A 21,900-nucleotide genomic window follows, 5' to 3' on the forward strand; every position below is an offset into this window, starting at 1 on the left:
AAAAAAAAAAAAAACAGATTCCTGCCAAAGATAGAGAATTTGTACCTAGTCACACACAAAAGTATGTAATTTGAATCTAGTCAAATTAAACCCAAATGAGGGACATTTTACAAAATAACTGGCCTGTACTTAGTTACAAAAAAAAAAGTCAACATCAAGAAACAAAGAAAAGCTGAAAAACCATTTCATGTTAAAGAGGTTTGACCACTGAAAGTAAAGAAATCTGAATACGGGCTCTGGATAAAAATATGGTATGAAAGCTAAATTTCCCAAGTCTGACAACTATTTTGTTGCTATATGAGAGAATAATCTTGTTTTTGTGATGTACAAACTGAACCATTTAGGGGGAAAGAAGTAAACTGTCTACTCTCAAATGTTTTGGGTAAGGAGGAGAGGAATGGATGGAAGGATGGATGGATAGACAGATGGATACTGAATGAAAAAAGTAAATGGGGCAAAATGTAAACAAGAGCTGAAGGATATCATGGGAGTTCCTAGTACTAGTTGCTACTTTTCTGTACATTTGAAATTATGACTTCTACTTTGAAATTCTAAGGAAAGAAAAGTAAAGAAAATGTCAGCTTAAAAATACCGAGAATAGGGACTGCCCTGGTGGTCCAGTGGCTAAGACTCTGAGCTCCCAATGGAGGGCATGAGTTCAATCCCTGGTTGGGGAACTAAGATTCCACATGCTGCATGTGTAATAAATATATAAAACATTAAAAAAAATACCCAGAATAGGAACAGGGATCAGCAGCTTGGAATAAAATCCTAGAAATAACAGTGGAGTTCCTTTTTTAAAAATGCTGTCTCAACATGAAAAAAAATCAGACATCAACAACTGAGTCAAAAATTGATTCTTCATTAAAATAGGAAAACATTTTACGAATCCTTTAGCCAATTTATTTTACCTGGATACCCTGAGCAGTTTATTCTAGGAAGTAGAATTTAGGGTGATTTTTTTCCAGTTTTATTTTTATACTCCTAAACATGTGAACATTTTCTAAGAAATGGACATTTTTCAATCATCAAACACAAGTAATAAAACCATCTTAATGGGAAAAAGGATAATATTAAACAGTGACAGAGTACTAAGCCACAGTTTCTAGTGATTTTGTTTTACATGCACTGCATTGATTATTTAACCTGTTTTTATAGATTTGAAGAAAATAAGGAATAACTGATCAGAGATCCAAAACTTCAGTGACATAAATGACTTAAGTACAATTAAAAACAAATTAATATAATGTTGAGACTGGTAAAAATAGAGAATAATAAAGTCCATATGAGAGTCCAGAAAAGGCAAATAGTAACTCAATCTTCAATTGAATTATCCTTTTTTCAAATCATATTCATTTTATTAGTACGTTAATGCTCCATCAAGTTTAATTTCTTTCAGTAGAGGATACAGTCTAGCTCTACTAAGTGCAGTTTTTCTCTTTATCCTGGAAATTATCATTGTTTTATAACATACTTGGTTTTTGTTTTTGTTTCTACCATACCGCACAACTTTTGCAGGATCTCAGTTCCTCAATCAGGGACTGAATCCAGGCCACAGCAGTGGAAGCCCAGAATCCTAACCACTGGGCCACCAGGGAACTCCTGACATACTTGCTAAATATTCAAGAAAATTTTTTTAGTCATTTTTTAAGTTTCAAAAGGTAACTGCTTAAAAAGGTAATTCTTAAACTTCTTAAAAAGGCAACAATTATCTTTCTTACATTGTTGTTTTTAGCCACAAACAAGGACACTCTGTTCTACAGAATCTTAAAACTTCTTAGGAGGCGAGGTCTACATTCCTCAAGTATCCAATCTGATGAAAAAGTAAACTTAAACTTGGCCCTAGACTTACTGTGCCATGATTCTTCTGGAAGCGAATGACTTCCTGTTCATCTTCAAATGTACTGCCCATTACCATCTGTGTAACAGACTTCATAGCAAAGCCAAGCATATGCTGGCAGAGGGGGACATGCTGGGACTCTGGGTACGATAGCCATTTATCCAGTAATTCTTCTGAAAGCTGAAACAGAACAGAAAACCACAATGATTTTCTATTCCCTCCTACTAAATCTTAGAGAACTCCATCAAGTAGATTCATTTCATAGAGTTCAATTCTGTAACCAAGGCAAGCATTCAGGTGTTTACTTGATCCGTCAGACTAACACTGACTCTAACAATAATTACATCCCTAGTAATTTAGGTTCAGATTCTGTCAAAGGGCCAATATGTAAAACAAAACAACCACAACAATAAGAACAGAAAATACAAGTCATTTAAAGGCTGGGAAAACCCTGAACCTAAAGGAACTTTCAATATTAGAGTCTTAATATCAAATTAAAAATAGTAAAGATTCACCACAGAGTACCTGTGATCTAGTAAACAATAAGTATACAAATGTGTGAAAGTCTTAGATAAGCGTCAGTGACAGAAATCTCTCAGGGTCTCTTTGTCATTCCTTCATCCACTGAATATTTTATCAAATCCCTTGTGGAACAAAACACAATGTGTAAAGAAAGTGAAAGTGAAGTTGCTCAGTTGTGTCTGACTCTGCGTCCCCGTGAACTGTAGCCCACCGTCCATGGGATTCTCCAGGGAAGAATACTGGATTGGGTTGCCATTTCCTTCTCCAGGGGATCTTCCCAACCCAGGGATTGAACCCAGGTCTCCCGAATTGCAGGCAGATGCTTTAACCTCTGAGCCACCATGGAAGCCCAACAATGTGTAATAAAAAGATCAAAAGCTTTGGGGTCAAAAAATCCTGGGTTTCCTTCTGGCTCTGTGACTTAGAAGCAATGCAACTTTGAGCAATTTTCTTGACTTTTCCAAGGTGCAGGTGTCTCAAAAGTTAAACAGGGATGATATCTCCTACTTATCATGGTTGCTGTGATAGGGATAATCGTACTTACATCACAAAACACAGTAACTGGGTTTGTAAAGTAAAATATATGTAGACACTTTCATGTTAGGAACTCAAATTTAAGCTACTCTGCTGTATCAACTCCATGAAAGTTTTGTCATAGGGTAAAGGACTTCACTGATCCACACATATGCCACTATCATAAATTTTGAAAATTTATTGTATCTTTATATTTCCCATTACAATTCTGTTTCAAAAAGTTCCAGAAGAGGGACTGACTTCCAGAATGGTGGAGTGAAACTTTGGTGATCTCATTCTGCCTCTAAAACAATGAAAATACGTGCAAAACCACTAAACAACTAACATTAACCATTTTAGCACTTAGGCAATTAACCAAAACTCAATACCCAATGTGAAGTGTCTATTCAACAGGAACAACTGGACTGTAAGACAGTGAGGTCTTTGATGTTTTTAACCTAACATTCAGAGAAGGCAATGGCACCCCACTCCAGTACTTTTGCCTAGAAAATCCCATGGACGGAGCAGCCTGGTAGGCTGCAGTCCATGGGGTCCCTAGAGTCGGACACGACTGAGCAACTTCACTTTCATTTTTCACTTTCATGCATTGGAGAAGGAAATGGCAACCCACTCCAGTGTTCTTGCCTGGAGAATCCCAGGGACAGGGAAGCCTGGTGGGCTGCCGTCTATGGGGTTGCACAGAGTCGGACACGACTGAACGACTTAGCAGCAGCAACTGAACATTATTTGATTTCCTTTCTCTCCCCATCTCAATGGTAGCATTGCAGAAAACAGCTCTAGTAAAAGCACCATCACCATTGCTGACCAAAATGGTCACTGAAAATGGACAACTAGGGAACTCCAAGGCTCTATCCCTCCCCAAAATTAAGTAATGAGCTCCTAAGCTGTCAGAATCAACTTCCGAAAAACTCTGGAATACAGTAAAAAAACAATCAGGGGAAGGCTTGATGAAGAAAGCAGCAGCTCCTCTGAGGTAAGGAAGTACTGTGGCATTTTAAACAACCTGGTTCTGATTCCCATATCCCAGAGAAGCAGCAGCTAAGAGAACAGCAGGACATGCTCCTGATGCAAATTGCTAGAGAGCAATACAGTCATTTTGGTAAAAAAATTGTGGCCGTGAGTCTCAACCTGAAAACTCCCATTAAGACCATCCCTGTCTTGCCCAACTCTGAGCATTCCTACAGCTAAGACAGGTTCCTAGGTGACTTCTGCTGAAAACATTTAAAGATGCAGGTACAGGCTGCAACAGCTGGTGAATGAAACAACTGGGACGAGCAATAAACAGACCAAGAAGACACGGAAGGAAGAGACTGGGAGAAGAGACATCTATGAGAATGAGAGCTCAGATATCATGATAAACCTTTAGAGTTAATAAGGGAATTTGGCAAAGTTAATGACTATAAATAACATCAATATGCAGAAATTAATCATATATATAACAAATAAAAATGAAATTTAAAAACTGTACCATTTATGATAGTATTTTTTTAAAACTACTAATTATCTAAGAGTAAATTTAATAAAAGATATATAAGATCTCTTAAAAGTGAAAAAATTATTGAGAAAAACTAAAGACCAAAACTAAAAACCAAAAAGTGGGAGGGTATTCTTCCATATTCATGGATTGGAAAATTCCGTAACATTGTGGACAAGGAATGTCCTACCATTGTGGATGAGGAATGTCCTACCATTGTGGACAAGGAATGTCCTACCATTGGAAGGACATTGTGGACAAGGAATGTCCTACCACTGGAAGGACATATGGAATATGTCCTTCCATATTCATGGATTGGAAAATTCCATAACATTGTGGACAAGGTATGTTGCTTACCATTCCAATAAACAAGGAGGCATGTTGCCATCAAGCCATCAGTCACCGCAGCCCTTCCTCCCGACATGGCGTATGGTGAGGGGATTCAGAATGAAGAAAAACAGGATACTGGTCCTAGGTTCAGTTCAGTTCAGTCGCTCAATCGTGTCTGACTCTTTGCGACCCCATGGACTACAGTACGCCAGGCCTCCCTGTCCATCATCAACCCCCCAAGTTTACCCAAACTCATATCCATTGAGTTGGTGATGCCATCCAATCATCTCATCCTCTGTCGTCCTTTTCTCCTCTCGCCTTCAATCTTTCCCAGCATCAGAGTCTTTTCAAATGAGTCAGCTCTTCGCATCAGGTGGCCAAAGTACTGGAGTTTCAGCTTCAGCATCAGTCCTTCCAATTAATATTCAGGACTAATTTCCTTTAGGATGGACTGGTTGGACTTCCTTGCAGTTCAAGGGACAGAGTCTTCTCCAACATTACAGTTCAAAAGCATCAGTTCTTCGGTGCTCAGCTTTCTTTATAGTCCAATTCTCACATCCATACATGACCACTGGAAAACCATAGCCTTGACTAGATGGTCCTAGGTAAGTAGATATGTATCTAAGGAATAATTTTAACGAGCCCAGACTTTTAAATAAATTTCTCATATGAAGAAAAGCACTAAAGTCACTAATTTGTGAAGTCCTGTTTTTGTGATCAGCAGTAGTCTTTTGATGTTTGACTACACAGTCTTCTCAGGATACACAGGAGTATATCCTGGCTTTTCCTTTACCTCTACAGACAATTCTGTCTGGCAAAGCAGGAGATAGGGGTTCAATCCCTGATCCAGGAAGATCCTATGTGCTGGGAAGTAGCTAAGCCCGTACACAACTATGGAGCCTGTGCCCTAGAGCTGGGAGCTGCAGCTACTGAGCGCACATGCCCTAGAGCCCACGCTTCACAAGAGAAGCCACCACAGGGAGAAGCCTGCACTCTGAACTCAAAGAGTAGCCCGTTCTCCACAACTAAGGAAAGGACAGTGCAGCAATGAAGACTCAGCACAATGAGAAATAAATAAAATTAATAAAATTTTTAAACAACAGTTCCTCAGAGCCATCTGAGAGGCTGTTCCCCATGCTACTGTTCCCACTAAGGTCCCCAAATAAAATATAACTCACAATTTTTATGTTGCAGACTTTTCTCCAGCCAACAAAACTGTACATACATCAAGTGCCCTATATAGTTGCCTGGTTTATGATAAAGGGAATATTACGGTACAAAGGAAAAAGGATGATCTTTTCAATAAGTTATGCTGGATCAACTGGATAATCATATGGGAAAAAAAAAAATGTTAATCCCTTCCTCGTTCTTTGCACAAGAATAAACACTAAACAGGTTATATATATATAATTATATTTACATATAATTATATATAATTATATTATATAATATATATTTTATATAATATATGTATTTATGTATATAATATATAATATATAAAATATACAATATACATATATCTGTTCATCAGAGTTTTAAAGATAAATATGACAACTCTGAGAACAAACCTTAAATGAATATGTTCATGACAATAGGTTAAAGACGTTTTATATAAGATTAAAATGCAGTAAACATAAAAGCAAAAAAGAAAAGAAAAAAGTCAGACTACGCTAAAATTAGAATCTGTTCATCAAAACAAGCTTGTTGAACTTGTTCAGTTACTAAGTCACGTTCAACTCCCTGCAACCTCATGACTGCAGCACGCCAGGCTTCCCTGTTCTTTACCATCTCCCCGAGTTTGCTCAAACTCAGGTCCGTTGAGTTGGTGAGGCCACCCAACCATCTCATCCTCTGTTACCCTCTTCTCCTCATGCCCTCAATCTTTCCCAGTATCAGGGTCTTTTCCAGTCAGTCAGCTCTTTGCATCAGGTGGCCAAAGTATGGGAGCTTCAACTTCAGCATCAGTCCTTCTAATGAATATCCAGGGTTGATTTCCTGTAGGATTGACTGGTTGGAGCTCCTTGCAGTCCAAGGGACTCTCAAGAGTCTTCTCCAGCCCCACAGTCTGAAAGCATCAATTCTTTGGTACTCAACCTTCTTTTATGGTCCACCTCTCACATCCATACATAACCACTGGAAAAACCATAGCTTTGACTATATTGACCTTTGTTGGCAAAGTAACGTCTCTGGTTTTAAATATGCTCTCTAGATTTATATAACTTTCCTTCCAAGGTGTGTCTTTTAATTTCATGGCTGCAATCACTGTAGTGATTTTGGAGCACAAGAAAAGAAAATCTGTCACTGCTTCTGCCACTTTTTCCCTTTCTATTCACCATGAAGTATTGATGCTTTTGAAATGTGGTGCTGAAGAAGACACTTGAGAGTTCCTTAGACAGCAAGGATATCAAACCAGCCAATCCTAAAGGAAATCAACCCTGAATATTCATTGTAAGGACTGATGCTGAAGCTTAAGTTCCCATACTTTGGCCACCTGATTTGAAGAGCCGACTCATTGGAAAAGACCCTGGGGCTGGGAAAGACCCTGGGGCATGAGGAGAAGAGGGAGGCAGAGGATGAGATGGTTACATAGCATCATGGACTCAATGGACATGAATCTGAGCAAACTCCAGGAGATATGAAGGACAGGGAAGTCTGGAGTGCTGTCGTCCATAGGGTCGCTAGAAGTCAGACATGACTTAGAGATTGAACAACAAAAACAATATTATTAAGCTCTGTTTCTAATGAAAATTTAATGAATATTAAGACTATCACTGATAGTCAAGAGGTTCACTGTTTTTTTTTTGGACAGTAACACAGGTTAGTGTAAAAGAAAATATGTAGAAAATAATAACTAATAAAAAATAACATAAATGAAAATACAGAAATTAATTTAAATCACCCTACAATCCAGTAGTGATAATTACAGATAACATTTTTTATACAGCTTTTCATGTTTTTCTACAGTGTATCTATGTATATGTGTACATATATGTGTGTATAGAGGTATACTTTGAACAATGTAGTAATTCTCTACAAACTGTTCTGTATATGGGTTTTTTCACTTATCATCTGTTATGGGTTGAACTGTGCCCCCCTCAAAAAAAAAGATCCTGAAGTTCTAACCCCCTAGTACCTGTGAATAGGTTCTCTGCAGATAATTTAAGATGTGCACATTAAGGCCTTAACATAATATGACTATGTCCTTATAAAAAGGGGAAATTTGGACACTGAAACACACACACACACACACACACACACAAACATAAACACACACAGGGAGACCTCATTATAAACAAGAAGGCAGAGACTGACGTGATAAATGTACAAATGGTCAGCAAACTACCAGCAACTAGGAACGAGGCATGAAACAGACTTTTCCTCGAGGCTCTCAGAAGGAACCAACTCTGCTGACACCGGAATCCTGGACCAACAGCCAGCCTCTAGAACTGCGAGACAACACATTTCTGTCATTTAAGCCAACAAGTCTGTGGTACTTTGTTACGCTGCTGCTGCTGCTAAGTCACTTCAGTCGTGTCTGACTCTGTGCGACCCCACAGACGGCAGCCCACCAGGCTCCCCCGTCCCTGGGATTCTCCAGGCAAGAACACTGGAGTGGGTTGCCATTTGCTTCTCCAATGCATGAAAGTGAAAAAATAAAGTGAAATCGCTCAGTCGTTCCAACTCTTAGCGACCCCATGGACTCCAGCCCATCAGGCCCCTCCGTCCATGGGATTTTCCAGGCAAGAGTACTGGAGTGGGTTGCCATTGCCTTCTCCGTTGTTATGCTAGCCATAGCAAACTAATATATCACCTTAAAGCTGTCTCCCCATGTCAGTAAATAAATGTCTTTGCCATCTTTCTTAATGTTTTCATTCTCATCCATTGCAAAGATTTATGATTCAAATAATCCTCTTCAGTTCAGTTGCTCAGTCACGTCCGACTCTTTGCGACCCCATGAATTGCAGCATGCCAGGCCTCCCTGTCCATCACCAACTCCCGGAATTCACCCAGACTCACGTCCATCGAGTCAGTGATGCCATCCAGCCGTCTTATCCTCTGTCGTCCCCTTCTCCTCCTGCCCCCAGTCCCTCCCAGCATCAGTCTTTTCCAATGAGTCAACTCTTCGCATGAGGTGGCCAAAGTACTGGAGTTTCAGCTTTAGCATCATTCCTTCCAAAGAAATCCCAGGGCTGATCTCCTTCAGAATGGACTGGTTGGATCTCCTTGCAGTCCAAGGGACTCGCAAGAGTCCTCTCCAACACCACAGTTCAAAAGCATCAATTCTTCGGCGCTCAGCTTTCTTCGCAGTCCAACTCTCACATCCATACATGACCACTGGAAAAACCATAGCCTTGACTAGACGGACCTTTGTTGGCAAAGTAATGTCTCTGCTTTTGAATATGCGATCTAGGTTGGTCATAACTTTCCTTCTAAGGAGTAAGCGTCTTTTAATTTCATGGCTGCAGTCACCATCTGCAGTGATTTTGGAGCCCAAAAAAATAAAGTCTGACACTGTTTCCACTGTTTCCCCATCTATTTCCCATGAAGTGATGGGACCAGATGCCATGATCTTCGTTTTCTCTCTACCACTGGACATTTAAGTATTTTCTAATTTCTGCCTCAATAAACAATGCTTCAATAGTCATCTTTGCCATTTGGCTTCTTTTGACATGAAATTTCTGAGTTAAGAAGTTGTTTTTTAAGCTTTTACCACACTGCACTGGAGAAAGAATATATCAACTTATACGCTTATCAGCAAAATGCCCATTTCCCATACCTTGGACAGTACTAAGTGTGGTCATTTTATAAAATCTCTGTCGGTCTAACGGGTAAAAAAATCCCAACACTGCTTTAATTGGTTTATTTCATGCTAATTATTGATAGGCTCTGGATAAGTTTCAAATTTAATGGCCCTCTACATGTTTCCCATAAAGTACTGTGCCGGGAGCCGGCGGTGAGGAGCTCCACTTGTGGCAAAGGTCATGAGGAAGGAGGCTCGGCATACGCAAAGGCGGGATCGAGCCTCAGGAGTCCCCCTGGAAATTCTCGAGCATCTACCCCCAAAACCAGAGTCTGCCTACTTTCTGCTTTGTGCTCTCACCTACACCTCTGACTTTACGGGGGGCTGTCCCCACTACCTCTCTCTGAACAAAAGAGTTAACTTACAGCTCCAGTTAATAAAGTTCCTGGGTGTGATAGTGTTTCAACCTACAAACTCCTTTGGAAGTCCTCTAGCCTGCCTGAATAGGTTTTTCCGGCCACATGTGATTGTTCAGAGCCTCCCAACCGTGAGAGGCATGAGATGTTCTAAACTGTCTAAATACAGATTCCTTTGAGCAGTTAAAAGATTGATTAGAAATTGTATTGGTGAAGGGTTTTTCACTTGTTGGGCCAACGTTTGCTGCTAAGTCTCCATATCCCTTACCTGCTGTGTCCCTGGCAGTGTATTGATTAATATGATTGGTGTTAGTAGTAGCTTTAATGTTTGTAACCTTGGACCCTTGAGTTAATTCTTTTTCTTGTTATAGCCCACCACACCTTTGCTCTGTAGGAATGCAACTTTAATGCTTTTGGAGGGTGGCACCTGACTAATCACCTTTAGAGAAAAATAAGTTTTCTGAAGAAAGGGTCTTAAAATGTTAACAGGCCTCCGGGCCAGAAGATGATGCAAATTACCTAAACTTTTGCATATGATAAGTTTGCAGGAAGAAAGCCTGGCTTACTGCAGGACTCTACCCCTTCCCCCATTATCCTTTATGCATAACTTAAGGTATAAAAACTACTTTGGAAAATAAAGTCACGGGCCTTGTTCACGAAAGCTGGTCTCCCCATGTCGTTCTTTCTCTCACCTTCTGGCTGAATTATTCAGCCTCTTTTTCTCCACTGAATTTCCTCACTGAGCTATCCTTATTTAACCACTCTTTATATCTTTAATTAACATTTAAGTAAGCTGTTGTTTCCTGATTGCCGAAGCCGTCTCTCCTTTGAAACCCCTGGATCCACCGGGGCTGGACCCGGCAGTACTGCATGTTTACTTTTTTAGCCATGTTTCTATTGGGGCTTATATATATATATTTTTTTTTTTTTTATAAAGAGCTTTGTGCCTAGCTGGTTTTTAAATGAAGTCCAGGATATATCTTTCTTCAGTTCTAAGTGATGAGTACTCAACAGTTTTCTGGTGACCTTTCTTCTGTGAAATATTACACACTAAAATAAGAGAAAACCTGAAAATGGTACTCCCAAACACCAAATCTGGGATCCAAATGGTATCCTAAAAACCTATCAGGACAACATGCAACTTACCAGAGAATTTAATTGTGGATATCTCCCCCCAGTACCAGATCATTGCTGATTATGTAACGAACAGATTAAATGCTTTCAATCTATGCTGGGAAAGTCTTTTTTTTACCCTCTTTTAAGCCATGGCCATAAAAATTTTATCATCAATACTCTCATTTGTATCACAGAACTGTATTATGATCTGCTCATCCATTTGTTTTGCACAGTATTCTACAATACAATGCAAATATTAGATATGAGTCATATAGGTTTTTACTCTAGACACAAAGCTAGTGCATCTGCTAGAAGCTTATGTGCATCTCATTTATGAATCTTGAATTTGTTTATGAATTTTGGTTTATGAATCTTGGTTATATACATTAGATGGGAATGCTAACAATCTGTTGAGCTTCATCTGAAAGTGTTAAATCAATGAGTTCAATAATTTTGGCTATTAACATATGACTACTGAACTGTCAACTAAGAGGATTCTGTAAAACTGTCATAAATTCTAAGATCCAGAAATATTTGTTAAGTCATAGTTTAACTCAAAAGTCATAGGAGCATATGGGGTTGAAGCACTGAAGACAGAAATTACACTCACAGAATTAGAGTGCAGGTTCACACACAGCCTTGGAGCAGAGACAGTCAGGGCAGGAAGGAGCCAGAACTTACAGGATGAGGTTTGAGAGGGTTAGAGAAGAATCAAAACACAGAACTCAGATCTGGATCAAAAAAAAAAAAGGAAAAGGTTTGTTGTGTCAGTATGAAATTAACTTACTTTGGAGTGGTAACTCTGGTAAACACCCCTCTTCTACAGAAAACCATTAGTAGGGAGGAGGAGGATGCTCAGACTATGTCCTCTTCAATCATGTTCTTGATGATTAAATATTAATTGGTATTTCTGACTAATAAATAAGCTAAGTAACTGGCTTGTGCTAAGGGGTTGACAATATAAGCCTGAAACACATTTCTCATGTATGGACACAGTCTATGCGCCAAAGCTTGAACATATGATGGTAAGAAACGTCAAAATTGGGAAATAATTTCCACTTTGATTTGCCTTTGATCAGACAGGAGAAGAAAAAAAACACAATAGAGATAAACAATAAAAAAGATCGAACATTTGGGAAATAGAGCCTATGATAAAAGAGTAAAGAAATTTGAATTACTTAGTTTAAAGCAAAGAAAGAGTAATTAAAGCTTTTAACAATAAAAAGTACTGAAAAGCATAATCACTGGAAGCAAAGCAAAGAGAAAATGGGTAAAATTTCCTGGAGATATACAATTATATACCAAGATTCTTATGGACAAATGTAAGGTATTTAAACAGATAGAAAGAAAGATTCTGACTCATGAATGCTTAGACAAAGGTAACATAACTGCTTTCAGGAGGACAATCGGGTGTGACAGGACCAGCTATGACAACCCAAGCAGGCAGCCTGAGAGGTCCAGAGAACATAATAATACAGAATAGTACTGACAACGATGAGAAGGTAGACATTTGATATACAAATCTCCTGATGGCCCTGTGAATAGTGGCTATCAGTGAGAAAAGGGAACTGGAAAGGAGAAAGACTAATCAGCAGCTATGAGTAAAAGCCTTGTTCAGTTTCTTTTCGGAAGTAAAACTGTGCAGAGAGGAGCCAACATATTAATTAATGTTTCTAGTAAACTCATTTGGAAGCCAGTGAGTTTGAGATTTGATCCAGACTCAAGCCAGTCTCAAATCTTGAATGTAAAGTGTGAGTTCCAAACAGAATTGGAGAATAAGGGGGAAAATGGCATTAAGCATTTATCAAATATAATTTTTAAAAAGTAGATACTGTAGGATGAATCAAAATGGTATCCTCTTAAGAATTATCAACTATTGTACAACTCAAAAAAGTCACAAAAGTGCTTAGAATGTGCAGTCTGAACATTTTTAGAAGGAATGAACATAGTTAAGGTCAAAGAAAACTGACCAAGTAGCGGCTACATGCTAAATCCTGTTAAGTTCTTGAAAAAGCATGTCCTCATTGTGATGTCTGGAATCTGCTTAAATACAATCCAGAAAGAAAACAGGGGAGTTAAGTAGGGGAAGATAAAATAAGACTGCATCAAATTTGATAACTGTTAAAAAAAGTTTAGTGATGAGAATATGGATGTGTGTTATAGTATTCTGTTTTTATTTAAAATTTCCATGATTTTTTAAATTATTTACTCTATGTAATGTGAGAGACAGTGGGATGTATTTGTGTACTTGTGAGTGTATGTGGGTTTACTCTATATAGAACAGAAAGGACTCCCATGTAACCTTCCAAATGGGACCAATAAAGGTCCATCAACTATAAAAACCCTGCATGAAAGAAGTAACACATTAGATAAACTGGAAACATTAACAAGGAGATACAGTTTCAGAGGAGCAGGAAAAATATAAGGAGTGGGGGGAGCAGGAAACAAATGGCAGGAAAACCTCAAGCAGAGGCAGGAAAGGTATTTTTTTGAGCACTGACTGTGTTGTAAGACTTGATGTTTGGAATTTTACATCATGATCTCATATAATCCTCACAGCAAATTTGTAATGTGGATGCTATTAATATTATCCTCAACTTAAGATAAGGCAATAGGACTTTCTTGGTGGTCCAGTGGTTAAGACTGCACTTCTAACGCAGGGGGCATGGGTTCAATCCCTGGTCAAGGAATTAACATCCCATATACTGCACAGCGCAGGCAATAAAAACTCAAAAAGGTCAATCATGCAGATACTAAATGACAGAAATAAGACTGAAAGCCTTTTCTCCAAGCTTAGTGTCTCTGCTCTATACCATATTGCTATTTCCCAAGAAGCTACATAAAACATACAACAAAATAAATAACTTTGAGATGCACTGAGTCTGCATGCCATAACTAAAGATTCTACGTGCTGCTGGTTTTGAGTCGGGTCTGAAAACAAAGAACAAATCTATTGATACAAATCTACTGCTCTAAAAATTTCTTCAGGTTCTCCTATCATACAGAATGAAGTCAGTCAGAAAGAGAAAGATAGATATCGTATTCTAACACATATGTACGGAATCTAGAAAAATGGTACTGAAGAATTTATTTACAGGGCAGCAATGGAAAAACAGACATAGAGAACAGACTTATGGACATGGGGAGAGGGGAGGAGAGGGTGAGATGTATGGAAAGAGTAACATGGAAACTTATATTATGACTGAAGTGAGTTAGCAGCAGCAGCAGCAGCAGCATATTACCATATATAAAATAGACAGCCAACGGGAATTTGCTGTATGGCTCAGGAAACTCAAATAGGGGCTCTGTATCAACCTAGAGATGTGGGATGGGGAGGGAAATGGGAGGGAGATTTAAAAGGGAGGATATATGTATACCTGTGGCTGATTCATGTTGAGGTTTGACAGAAAACAACATTCTATAAAGCAATTATCCTTCAGTTAAAAAATAATTAAAAAAAAAGTAAAGAAACATAAAGTTTTAATTAAAAAAAAACTTATTCAGTTTCTCTTCACTCCCATCATTCCAACTTACAAAGTAAGTCTAGGTATTAAAATTGTTTTGCTTTTCTGTTTTAGAATTTTAGGAGAATAAAAATCAGCTGAGAAAGAAGGTAAGAATAGCAAAGACAAAGAAACACTAAGAGCCAAAATACACAGATGGTCTCCAACCTACAATTTTTCAACTTTCAACAGGGCAGAAAAGCAATAGGCATTCAAAAGAAACTATACTCTGAATTTTTTTTTTATTTTGATCTTCTCCTGGGTGAGTGATAGGAGGTGCAATACTCTCATAACGCTGGGTGCAACAGCAGCCAGTTTAGTCAGCCACGTTCGTGATCATGAGAGTGAACAGCCCTTAAGCATACAAACATTCTGTCCCCAGACAACCATCTGGTTTTCACTTTCTGTACAGTATTCAATAAACTACATGAGCTATTCAACACTCTATTATAAAACAAGGCTTAGTTTTAGATGATTTTGCCCAACTACAGGCTAGCATACGTGTTCTGAGTGCATACAAAGCAGGCTAGGCTACTAAGTTATGATGTCCGGCAGGTTAAGTGTATTTAAATACATTTTCACCTTATGATATTTTTTTAGTTCACGATGGGTTTATCAGGACATAACCCCATTATAAATCAAGGAAGATCCACATACTATTATCTGTAAAACAGAAATCCAGGTCAAACTAGTTTACCTTTATAAGGAGAGCAAAATTACTCCGCAGACAATTAGTCACACCATTTTCGTACAATTTTTTCCTCATGTGGTTTTCGCTCACGTTCCCACTATCAGACTGATACCTTAATAATGACTTCAGCATGGTTTCAAAAGGGTCCACTGAAACAGACATGAGTAAACATTTCTAAGTCAGAGTAATCACTCAAAAAAAAAAAAAAAAACCTCCAGCAAAAGAACAAAGATCAGAAAGGTATGGGACTATAGCAGAGAGGCCAGGAACTTTTTTTCCATAACTCCCTTGTCTTTTCTAAATGTGAACAGTTCAAGAGACAATAAAAATTGCCAACAAAACAATCTGGTAAATTGGGAATTCCACAGTAAACCATTAATACTCAAATAAATTTTCTACTGCATGACAGCATGTATCTTTGTAAAAGAACTCACTCCACCAATTTTAAGACAAAATTGATGTTGTATGTGTAATTGTCGAGTATTACAGTTAAAACTATTTAGCTGAGTCCAAAACCTTTTCTTTTCTCCTTTACTCACTTTTATGTGTTTCTTCAATGACTATACTGTTTTCACACACACACAAATACACTGTCATTTTAAACAATTAAAACAACACAGTAAGATACTAAGAAAATAAATTCATCTAAATCTCACCACACAAGAGATACTCACTGTTAAATATTTGAGGTTTTTGTTTTGTTTTTAACAGCTGTTAACATTTTTTTTACCAGTGAAAGACAGAAAAATCTGTCAGATTTTACAAAGAACTACAGTCCCTTCTTTCAGAGTACATCTCTCAGTTTACTCTTCTAATCATTCAAATACCATTTACAAGCTCCCAACTCACCACCACTGGACTATAAATTCCACAGGAGCAGAGGCCATGTCTGGTTTTACTCATCTTTGTATTTTCTAACAGAAACAGCCTTCCACATTGTGGAAACTTAGTGATTAAGAGCACAGACTCAACCCAGACAGCCTAGCTTCATGTCCCAGGCAAGAATACTGGAGTGGGTTGCCATTTTCTACTCCAGGGAATCTTCCTCATCCAGGAATCAAACCCACATCTCCTAAATTAGCAGGTGGATTCTTTACCACTGAGCCACCTGGGAAGCCCGAATGCTCTTATACCTTTACTCTTTCAGATGTACCCTTGAACTATTTTTTCAGGTTCAAAAAAAAAAATCCTATTGGCATTTGCACTGGGATTTTTTTCACATCTGTCTATAAATTGAAGGAAGAACACGATCATTTAAAAATACTGTCTTAAGTGAAGTGAGGTGATTAACATAAAGATTCAGCACAATGTCTGACATATAATACAAAGTATTTAATAAATGTTAGCTATTCCTAAGAGCAGTGTATGGACCTTCATTTACAGACATCTATTCTTAAAAGATAAGGATCAGCTAATTAGAAAGAAAATCAGGCTTACGTGTCTTATTGGGGTTGATATGCTGCTTTAGTACATCAACAGTGCCCAAACTAACCACAAGGCGCCTGCCAAACCAGAAAGAGACCACAGGCCCGTATCTCTCGTGCAGATTAACCAGGAACTCGTGCAAACTTCCACTGTTCACAATATCTGGAAGATTACCATCTCTGAAAAATCAGCAATATTTGACAAAATAATTTAATATGGAAGAAGCAGAAAAACAAAAATACTAGTTGAATCTGAATTAACTGTGTGAACAGATGAAAACAAAGATAAAAATCAAATTACTGCAAAATCCAAAACTCTATTATATTTGACTTCTCACTTTCAGTAGCCACATTTAGATATGCATTTGTCTGATATTTTGAGAATTCATAACACTTCACATCAACAAAGCTGCACAAGGAGCATCTGACTTAGACACTGGAAAACGATCCAATTTTGCAGCACCTCATTCTGAGACAGCAGTGGATGCCACCACTGGCTATTAAATCACAGGCGAATTTAAATCAGCTATGGCAATTTTTTCTTATTCCATCTTAATCCTATCTTTCTATTTTCAACACTCTCTGGCTAGGGGAAGTGAAAGAAATTAAAGGCTTTGATTTATACAGGCTTCCTTTCATTTATTAACAAAGTTTAGGTGGTATGCCCAAATACAACTTTAAAGAAAACAAAGGGACTAAATAAACTGAGCAATCTAAAGATATGGTTTAGTTTTTATCCAAAAATTAAGAGCTGACTTTACCTGATTTAAAAAAGCCAAAAAACCAACTCACTTTTCTTCTGTTGGAGTAATGCCTGGAATTCCTGCAGCTTGTCTGGAAGCCTTAGAGAAAAAAATTTAAATAATTTAGTATAATGAATGATCATATATCCCATAAGTCACATGTGTTTTGCCAAGACATGTGCAGGACTTTAAATGATGGTTATTCAATTTGGTTGAATTTCAGAGATTATTTCTATATTAAAATAAAAAAACTGGATTCTTTGTACTGAAAAGAATTATCCTAATATTCCTCCCCTCTGTCAATTAAACTAAGGTGTCTGAAAAATTTAACATCCATTATATATCAATTAATATATAAAACTAAGTACATTTTTCTTTGTTCTGAGACTATAAGTGGTCTCGTCTGGCTCGGCTTTCAAAAAATTTAATGTCATAATTATAATAGTGTCATTCCTAAAATAGTTCTCCTCTTTCAAGTCAAAGAATTTGTCAAAATACAAAGTGATATTCATCTTTTAGGGCTTCCCAGGTTAGTGTAGTCGTAAGGAATCCGCCGGGCTTCCCTTGTGGCTCAGCTGGTAAAGAATCCGCCTACAATGCAGAAGACCTGGGTTCAATCCCTGGGTTGGGAAGATCCCCTGGAGAAGGGAAAGACTACCCACTCCAGTATTTTGGCCTGGAGAATTCCATGGACTGTTTAGTCCATGAGGTTGCAAAGAGTCGGACACGACTGAGTGACTTTCACTTTCAAGGAATCCACCTGCCAACCCAGGAGACACAGGAGACTCAGGTTTGATCCCTGGGTTGGGAAGACCCCCTAGAGTAGGGAGTAGCAAACCACTCCAGTATTCTTGCCTGGAAAATTCCATGGACAGAGGGGACTGGCAGGCTACAGTCACAGGGTCACAAAGAGTCGGGGTCTCCATGATTGCACAAGTAAGCTCACACACACATTTATCTTTTGGTTTAATGTAGTTATCATTATCAGAGTCATACAGTCAGAGAGACCACCTGGTATACAAATAAATAACAAAATAATTTATAGCAAATTGTTAAAGTGACAACCTCTGAAGAATGAACTATAAAAAAGTTGGGGGGAATTTTAATTTTTTTACAATTTTGTACTGGGTTTATGGTTACTGTATTTAGAGGTGAGCATTTTTATTTTAAAACAAGCATATCACTTTTAAAATAAGACTTCTTATAATTTTTAAATTAGCTAAATATCTATAGAAAAAATAATCTAAAATATTCAACTTTAGAATCAATTCTGAATTTTGTCTAATATTTTAAGTAGTTATTAATCATAGTTTGGCATTCTGCCCCTTTCTCCCCCTGCTGCTGCTAAGTCGCTTCAGTCGTGTCCGACTCTGTGCGACCCCAGAGATGGCAGCCCACCAGGCTCCCCCGTCCCTGGGATTCTCTAGGCAAGAATACTGGAGTGGGTTGCCAGTTCCTTCTCCAATGCATAAAAGTGAAAAGTCAAAGTGAAGTCGCTCAGTCGTGTCTGACTCTTAGCGACCCCATGGACTGCAGCCTATCAGGCTCCTCCGTCCATGGGATTTTCCAGGCAAGAGTACTGGAGTGGTTAACATTATATAAATAAATATTTATTTGAACATTTAAAGTTTAAACTGTCTTCCATTACATATTCAGAATTGTATAATCATGTTCCTACCATAGGTTGTAAAACATCTAGGCTATTTCTTTCGTTTTCTCATTATTACAGGTAGTGCCATGAAAATCACCGTAAAACTTTACTTTTTCCTCCTTTGGATTATGTATGCCAAGAGATACACTAAGTTCAACAGTACTAACAAAGGAGTTTTACAGTTTCTACTACATACTACAAGAATACTATCTAGACAATAGTATGTGTAACTTGCATTTTAACTGATGACAACGAAACCTACAATGTAAGATTTTGTCCTACAGTCTCATCAACAATGGAAACTCGTCAAGTTTAATGTATAAAAAGTGGGGGAAAGAATGGAAGGAACTCCATAATAAAAGTCAGTGATACTAAAAACAACAACAACAAAAAAGACCCTACTTGTTATTTTCTAGGTTGAAGTTATTAATGACTGAAGCGAGGTTCCTGACTTCTCTTCAAATATGGTAGACTGACAACACTCATCAGTGATCTATTCCTGAAATCCCACAAAATGAAAGTGAAGAAATAAAAAAGGACAAAATAAGGATAAAGAGAATGGGAGAGGAAGCAACAGTGGATGAATAATCTGACCAGTTTTCTTGGAAGTGTTAGTTGTTGGAGCAGTGATTAGTTGACCTTGAGAGGCCTCCTCTGGGGTCTGCAAAGGAATCTTCCTTTGCAGGATCCTCCTTTGCTTCCCACAGGAAGCAATCATATTTGTACTTGTAACCACAAAGGCAGAGTAAGATGCAAGACTTTAACAATAAGCAAAAAGTCAGTATACAGATCCATTAGACATCATTCTTGTAACTGCCATCCTTCTGGAAAGATACCTTAAGATTCCAGATTCAGGAACAACAGGTTGGTGGGTGGCATCCCCAATAATCTTAAGCGAAAACTGTTTCCAACCTACAATTTTTTTTTCCCAACCTACAATTTTATACCATGCCAAGCTATCATTCAAGTGTGAAGCTAGAAAAGATAAGATTTTCAAAAAAGCAAGATTTTGAAAAAATTTTCATGCACACTCCCTCAAGAAATTATGGAAAATGATGCACTGCAGCAAATAAAAGAATTTAAACAGAAAGAGAGAGAGACTCATGTAGCACCCAGGAAACAGGGTATAAAACAAAGGAAAAGAGAATATCAATTCTGAATTTTTTTCCCATAAAAATAAATACAAGCAGAGACATTACTTTACCAACAAAGGTCCATCTAGTCAAAGCTATGATTTTTCCAGTAGTCATGTATGGATGTGAGACTTGGACGATAAAGAAAGCTGAGCACCGAAAAATTGATGCTTTTGAACTGTGGTGTTGGAGAAGACTCTTGAGAGTCCCTTGGACTGCAAGGAGATCCAACCAGTCCATCCTAAAGGAAATCAGTCCTGAATATTCATTGGAAGGACTGATGTTGAAGCTAAAACTCCAATCCTTTGGCCACCTGATGCAAAGAAGTGACTCATTTGAAAAGACCCTGATGCTGGGAAAGATTGAAGGTAGGAGGAGAAGGGGACGACAGAAGACGAGATGGTTGGATGGCATCACTGATGCAATGGACATAAGTTTGAGTAAGTTCCGGGAGTTAGTGATGGACAGGGAAGCCTCGTATGCTGCAGTGCATGGGGTCAGAAAGAGTTGCACGTGACCAAGTGACTAAACTAAACTGATGTCTTTGAATATTTGAACAAGCTCACTGAAAAACATTATGACAGAAATGCTGAGATATTTGCCCCAAACTACTGACAGGCACAAGTAAAGAACCTCTATGCAAATACTAAGTACAACTGCTCCTCTCCGCCCTAATCACAGGTCTACAGCTCCAACAGCAGGCATGCAGAGAGCCTCAGAACTCTGTGTGCTCTGGATAAATGGCTCCCACACCAGATTCCATGTTTCAACATGAGAAATGAAGAGTGAGCCCCAAAATACCAGGCAAAACACTCCCCTGTGCTTCACTACATTCACAACTCTGAAACAGCTAAAATAATGAGATCAATCCCCACACCTGGCATGCCCCTTGCAGAACCCAGCAAAATTTTAATCTCTCTGATAATCACAGCCTCACCACTATCATCTTCCTTGAGACCATCCAGATTGTTATTATGACATTTTCCCTTACATACATTAGACACCACACTAAGCCCAAGACTACCATCCCCAGGTCTTCCTTCATCCCCTAGACTTTTTATTCCTACAGAAGTTTGTCTTCTTTCCTGATCCATCTGTCCCCAACTCAAAACCCCACCTGATCTCAGCCGTTCATTCCTATGGTTGCACTGGGCCTTGACATTATCAGTAACTTTACCATTCCTGGAGTTTTAACATCAAGCTTCCAAATCTCCAAGCACCTCCTATTTCTCCTTCTATTTTTAATATCTTGACTCCAAAAACTATTTTTACCCCAAACAGACTGTTAATCCACTTACTCCTATACTCATTTTCCAGCCATCCAGCTCAGATTCCATTGTCCCTTTTAATCAGTCTCTTGCCCTGTTTCCTTTTCTCAAAAGTACCTAGCAAAACACGAACCCTAATTAAATCCAACATTCTGTCAACTGCCCTGATGCCACATAGTTGAAGGAAAACAGCTGAGGAAAAACACAGCATGCTGCCTAGTCTTATTTTATTTTCATGAATTTCAAGTGAGTTGCCTGGAAATCTCCTTTCCCTCACTCTCCTGACCTAGAAGGCTATTTCTCAGAAAATAAAGACACACTGAAAGTTCCAGATTGGGTAGTTCTAACATTCCAATCAAATTCATTTACCAGCAAGAATATTTAAGGTGTTCTGTCAATATCAGTGATGTGTTTGCCATTATTCTGTTGCTTTACAACTTTTTCTACAAAACCACCTTGCTTTGTAGATGATTCCTCATCCATTAGTTTCTTTGTTTTCAGAAGCATCTTTTGA

At 38.3% G+C, this 21,900-nt stretch overlaps 1 protein-coding gene across 1 annotated transcript in view; it reads right to left on the reverse strand.

Moving 5' to 3' along the window:
* The window catches only part of CYP20A1 (cytochrome P450 family 20 subfamily A member 1), a 44,186-nt gene that overhangs the window by 21,289 nt on the left and 997 nt on the right, over nt 1–21,900 (reverse strand). The window contains exons 2-5 of the mRNA XM_005904264.3: nt 17,384–17,433; nt 16,605–16,771; nt 15,174–15,316; nt 1,853–2,020 (exon numbers count right to left, since the gene is read on the reverse strand). Coding sequence (XP_005904326.1) covers nt 1,853–2,020; nt 15,174–15,316; nt 16,605–16,771; nt 17,384–17,433 — 528 coding nt within the window. The remainder of the gene's footprint in view (nt 1–1,852; nt 2,021–15,173; nt 15,317–16,604; nt 16,772–17,383; nt 17,434–21,900) is intronic.

This window comes from Bos mutus, chromosome 2 (assembly GCF_027580195.1).
Source record: "Bos mutus isolate GX-2022 chromosome 2, NWIPB_WYAK_1.1, whole genome shotgun sequence".
NCBI classification, from domain to species: domain Eukaryota; kingdom Metazoa; phylum Chordata; class Mammalia; order Artiodactyla; family Bovidae; genus Bos; species Bos mutus.